The sequence below is a fragment of the Cupressus sempervirens genome, chromosome 6 (assembly GCF_028749045.1).
Source record: "Cupressus sempervirens isolate cs-2001-9-10 chromosome 6, ASM2874904v1, whole genome shotgun sequence".
NCBI lineage: Eukaryota > Viridiplantae > Streptophyta > Pinopsida > Cupressales > Cupressaceae > Cupressus > Cupressus sempervirens.
In genome coordinates this window covers 550,616,512-550,622,756 of record NC_143123.1, presented here as the reverse complement: position 1 = coordinate 550,622,756, position 6,245 = coordinate 550,616,512, and the positions used below count along the sequence as shown (strand labels likewise).

At 36.1% G+C, this 6,245-nt stretch overlaps 1 protein-coding gene across 1 annotated transcript; it reads left to right on the top strand.

Annotated features, from left to right (window-relative positions):
- Positions 1–983: 983 nt before the first annotated feature.
- On the top strand, positions 984–5,611 carry OCT4 (organic cation/carnitine transporter4). The gene is made up of 2 exons (XM_089789900.1): positions 984–1,475; positions 4,229–5,611. The coding sequence occupies exons 1-2, from the start codon at positions 1,067–1,069 to the stop codon at positions 5,401–5,403; spliced, it is 1,584 nt and encodes a 527-aa protein (XP_089646026.1). The 5' UTR covers positions 984–1,066; the 3' UTR covers positions 5,404–5,611.
- Positions 5,612–6,245: the final 634 nt, after the last annotated feature.

Here is a 6,245-nt window from a genome sequence, read left to right as displayed (position 1 = left end):
AGAGATGGGGGGCGGGGGGGCTTAAGCTCTTTTTTGGAGGAAGAGGTCGGTCCCATTAACAATTTTTTAAATTTCTATTACATTATTTGGAATCTTCTCCTCAAAAATATGTGTCACATAATGCATAAAATATTCCTTAAAAATAGTTTCCCTCCTATTTTTTAGGAAGTCCCCTTCCATAAACCCAAACCCAACCTGTGTGTGTGAGAGGGCATGGGGAGATAGGGATGAACACAATCAATTAGTATATAAATATATTATTAGTTTAGTGTATTACATTATTTTTTAATGTATTACAATATATGCTATATCATAAATTTAGTAATAGAATTATATGAAGTCAAAATAAAGTATTAATTATAGTGCATGTAAAAACAAAAATTAATTTATTTAATTGTGTAAAATAGAATAAATAGATTATGCATATTTTATTATTTTTCTAATGTAAATATAATCTCTATAAAATAAGTAATAATTTTATTTAATAGATATTTTTTAAAATATAAAAAAATTCAACAAATTCTTTAAAATCATTCATTTCTAAAAACAAGTATATTTCTCCTATGAAATTGGAAAAAGAAAATCTTTCAAAATTATTAATTTAGAAATATGACATATTAACTTGATAAAATTGGTTTTTATTAAAATTCCATGCATGATAGCAAGCACTAATAATAATAATAATATAAGCAAATAATTATATTTCTTTTTTTTATATTTTCAACCTTGAGCTTTACTATAGCAAAACAAATCCCACACTTCTCTTCTGTCGCGTTCTTCTACCTTGCCACATCATCTCTCACACACTATCTGTACTGCCACGTCATCTATCACATTGTGTAAAAGCCCATTCTGTGAGTGAGACGCATCAATTGTGATTCGTATAGAGCAAAAATTACAACGATAAATTTAGCGATTTTAGAAAATTTATTGTCTAATCAAGGAAATAATAATATCATATTGGCCGATATTTTTGGGTGCCATGTGAGAGTTTCTAAAAATTAACAGCCAATAAATAAGCATTCTGCAATGTGCGGCCCGAAGCTTTGTCTGCTTCAAGGGCGAGATGAAGCAAGACAAGGATTCAAGCAGCTTCGGAGAAAAACTACTGGGGGAAGATAGTGGCAGAAGGAGATTTACGATCGATCGTCTGTTAGAAAAATGGGCGGGAGAATTCGGGCGATGGCAGCTGAAGCATTTTATACTGGTGAGCTTTGCATGGACGCTAGAGGCGATGCATACCATGGTTATGATTTTCGCAGACCATGAGCCTGACTGGCGCTGCAAATCGAATTATGATTTGCTAGGGTTCGAATCCTGCAGCCCGGCAGCATCGATTTGCTCCATGGACAGATCGTTGTGGGAGTGGACCAGCGGAAGCGGCGTTTCCACCGTCTCTGAATGGGGACTCTTATGCGCGGAAAAGTATAAAGTAGGGCTTGCGCAGTCTGCATTTTTTGTCGGATGCTTGATTGGTGAGTAGTAGGAAAAGTTTTGGCTTCAGAAAATTTAAAATTGATGCGAGTGTTTTTAACAAGTAGTGCTTTTTAGATCTTTAAGCTTTATATTAGTTGCAGGATTGGAAAAATTCAAGAATCTGTGATGAATATAAATTAGGGTTTGCGAGGCCTGTGTATAATCGGATGTTTGATTGGTGAGGAGTAGGGGAAAGCTTTTAGATTTCTGAAGTTTAATATGGCTTGCGCGTTTACATATTACAATAACAATTTATTACTTAATACTAATTGTGATAAAGGAATATTTGTAGAATAAGACGAGTATTCTTTTCCTCTTTGTAAGATAAATTTAGAAGGATTTCAGATTGATGTGAATTTTTTTTCGTATTTCTTGATGGATGTAAAGTAGGGTTTTCACAGTCTGTATTTTTTATCCGATGCTTGACTGAGTGAACAGGGAAAGCATTCAGCTTCGGAAATTTTTAAATGGATGAAGTATATAAGAACTACTATGTGATAAATTGGAAATATTTGCAGGGCATTTTACAAATTTTCTTTCTGAAAATATTTGTCCACCATCCTGGAAATTCTCATTTTGAAAATATCTGCGGAACATCTTAGAAATTTATTTCGGTTTTCTTTAACCAATAAATTTGGAAAGATTCTAAATAGTGTAGCTTTAATTGGAGGAAGCATTTAGAAAACTCAGATCTTTTCAAAAATGTAAAATTAGGATTTATGCAGCCTTCAATTTTTACCAGATGGGAAGTGGCAAGGAGCTTTCGTTTCAGTAACAACTTAAAGTGATCGTGATGCAGGAGCTTGCATGGGAAAATTATTGGAAAAAAAAAATTAAAAATTAAAAAAAAAAAAAAAATTGTGGAGGAAAGAGAAAGTGAGGAAAATTAGAGGAGAAATAATAAAAAAATTTAAAAAAAAGAAAAAGGAGAAAAGAAAGGAAAAGAGGATTTTTATTTTCGAGGTGCATAGGTGGTATAATAGAAAAAAAATAAAAATAAATGGTTGTTTATCGAGGTGTGTGGGTAGAATTTTAGAAAGTTATGAATATTGTAGAAAGTTGTGGATATTGTAGAAGGTTATGGAAGTTGTAAAAAGTTGTGGAGGAATTCTAGAAGATTGTGGATAAGTCATGCGTTGGGTGGTAAGTGCCTATTTAAGCAAGGCATATGAGCATTTCTAAAGCAAGCTCAAGGAGTAGCTTGAGAAGTGGAAGCTCAAGGGGAAGCTTGAGGAGTAGAAGGTCAAGGAGAAGCTTGAGGAGTAGAAGCTCGAGAGAAGCTCGAGAAGGAGAAACTTGAGAAATGGAAGCTTTGGCAGGAAAAGCTTGAAAATGTGAAAGTTGTGGAAGGTGAAGGTTGGAAAGCTTGGAAGGCTTCAAGGTGTGAAAGAGAAGGAGGAAGTGAAGAATGAGTTTTCCTGAGTCTGTGGACAGAGCACCGAATGTGAGACAGTTTACAGCAAGATTGTGATGAACTTGTGAGTGTGTAGATAGAGCGCCGAATGTGAGGCAGTTTACACTTGGATCTTAGATAAGGTTGGAGAAGAGCTAGTGGCTACAGTTTAGAAACAAGGAGGCTACTTGGGAAGCATTTTATCTCGTTGTTTTCATATTGTTGCATTTTTGGTTGTGAGTTGGTAAGGTTGGTGTGGCCCTTCATCAATGGTAGTAGAGCGGACCTTCATTAGATCGGATTTGACATAATAACTAGTACCGAAAAGCAATGGCGACAAATGGAAACAAAATTCAGATCATCCTACAATGTTTATTTTAGTTCTCTTCAAGCGATAAATTTCAGAAGCTTCTAGTTTCTTTAGCTTTATTTACTCGATATTTAAAATAAAAAAAACTCAAGAATTTTGAAAAATATAAAGCTAGGGTTTTAGTTTCAGAAATCTCAAAATAGAAATAATTGCTAAAAATCTTGGATTTTTGTATAACTACTACAAAATAGTAATGGAGTGACATGGAAAAACACTTTCATAGCATCCAAAAATGATTTCCTTCTGTTCTCTTAATCAATAATTTTTCGAAAGCTTTTTTATTCTCAGAAGATTCTAGAGTGTTTTTCTTTTTTTCTCTTTGCAATAATTTTAGAAAGCTTTTGGAATCTCTAGCTTTGTTTTGTTAAATTTTTTTAAAAAGTCATAATTTTTTATATAAAAATAAAAATATAAAGGTAGGGTTTTAATTTCAGAAATCTTAAAGGAAAACATTTTTCAAAACAGCTTAGAATGCATTTCTTTTGTTCTTTTTTAAGTCTTAAATTTCGAAAGATTTTATATTTCTTAACTTCAACTATTTGATTTTTTTTGAAAGTGCAGAATTTTTTAAAAATCTAATGTTAAGGTTTTTAGTTTATGAGTAATATTTAACATTATCAGATTTCAACAATCTATTTGTAAAGGAAGTTGTTTTATGTGAATCATACTCCTTGAGTGAAAAACATTTTCGTAAAATCCTAGAAAGTTTTTCTTCAGTTCCTCTCAATAATAAACTTCGAAAGATTTAAGATTCTTTAGCTTTGTTTGGTTGAATTTTTTTTATTACTCCAATATTTTTTGAAAAAAAGAGTTAGGATTTATTGTTTCTGAAATCTGAAAATGGAAAATATTTGCCGAAGACCTTGGATATTTGCATTTATCGTTCCCTTCACCAGAATATTAGATCCTTTAGCCTGAATTATCTGCAGGGCTAAAAATATGTAACAACTTTTCAAAAAATTCGTGCTAAAGATTCGATTCTATTGCAGGAGCGGGAATTTTCGGACACCTCTCGGATTCGTCCCTGGGCCGCAAAGGAGTTCTAAGATTAGTCTGCATCATGAACGCAGTCTTCGGTCTCATGACGGCAATGTCGCCGAATTTCTGGATTTACACACTACTCCGTCTCTTGACAGGAATCAGCACGGGCGGAATGGGCCTGTCATCATTCGTGCTAGCAACAGAACCAGTGGGACCTTCAAAGCGAGGGCCAGTGGGAATGTCGGCCTTCTACTTCTTCTCCCTCGGCATAACAATCCTCCCCCTCTTATCCTACTTCTTCACCACCTGGAGGCTCCTCTACGTCGCCAGTTCGATTCCCTCCCTCGTCTACGTCCTCCTCGTTCTCCCCTTCGTTTCAGAGTCCCCAAGATGGTACCTGGTAAAGGGCAGGACAGAAGAAGCCATGGAAGTCATGAGATCGATTGCCTCACACAACGGCAACATTCTACCGGCGAGCGTCTCCCTCGCCTTGGAAGAAGAAGAAGACCAGGAATCCGACGTGGACCCCTGTGAGCCTGTCAAAGGGAGCCCCGTGGACATCTTCAGGTGCCCCGTCACGCGCACCAGAATGGCAATCATGTTACTCATCTGGTTCTCGGGCGCCACGGTGTACTACGGCCTCAGCCTCAACGTCGTCAACCTCCACGCCAGCCTCCACGTCAGCGTCTTCCTCAACGGAATCTGCGAAATGCCGGCCTTCGCCATCACCGCAATTCTTCTGCAGAAGGTCGGGCGGCGCGCAATGCTGGTTTCGACAATGCTCTTGAGCGGTTTCTTTGCCGTCGCCGGAAGTATTATTACGGCGTCGGCAACGGGAACGAAGGGGCTTGTGGGTGTTTTGCAAATGGGGTGCAGTATCCTGGGAATATTCGGCATGGCGGGGACGTACAATTTGATGTATATATACACCGCTGAGCTGTTTCCGACGGTGGTGCGCAATGCTGCGTTGGGAATGGCGAGCGTGACGGGGAATCTGGGGGCTATTTTTGCTCCGCTGGTGATCGTATTGGCGACCATAAATCCGGGGCTGCCCTTCGGTGTGATCGGCTTGTGTGGTTTGGCAGGAGGAGTTGTGGGCATGAAATTGCCGGAAACGTTGAACCAGCCTTCGCATGAAACCATGTCGGGCTTGGAGTCGGGAGAGACGCGTGGCAATTCGTAAGGTGGTTAGTGCCGTTGTCAGGATCACAGTGGTTTTCAGGTTTAGGAAAGCAATGAGCGTATGCAAGCGGTGCAAATATTGGTTTGAGTTCGAATTTTCCATACGATATTATTTTTTATGGGGGAGTTTAAGGCTGGCGTTTTAAAAAAAATTTAAATAATATTTTAAAGCTATTCTCATGAAAATAATAATTTAAGTTAAAAAATAGGGGCTCTTATTTTTATAGAGAAATATTATAAATAATTCTATGGTAGAATATAATTTTAGTCACAGGACCACCCTCTTTTTCAAAAACAGAGCTTCTCAAATTTTGATTAAGAACTTTGTATTTTGCTTTTCAAATTACCTTAATCATTGTTTAAGGTCAAATATAGTGTCTCATTCACAATTTGCACAAAACAATACTTGCATAGAGGTTTAAAGAAAGAGTTGTTTTATTCTCCATTTTATTTATCTGTATATTTTTAAAGTAAATTATTATTTGTTATTTGTCTGAATTGTTAGAATGGACAAAATTTTTTTTTTCTTTGAATTTATAAAACTAATAAGTTTTGGAACATGTGTGTAAGTTATCTCCATAGACTCAATTGTTTTTAAATTATAAAAGTGATAAGTTTTGGAACATGTGTGTAAGTTATCTCTATGGACTCATTTGAACTTATTGTTTCAAACTTTTAATCTAAACAAATCACACAAATTTAGAATGTCAACAAGACAACACTATTGATAAACAGTGAAAACATAGATGTGCTTCCAATATCATACGAATTGCGAAAGTTGATTGTTTATGCAAAATTTTGTGACGTGTATTTGTGTGTTCTATGTTGATGACAAGATATGAG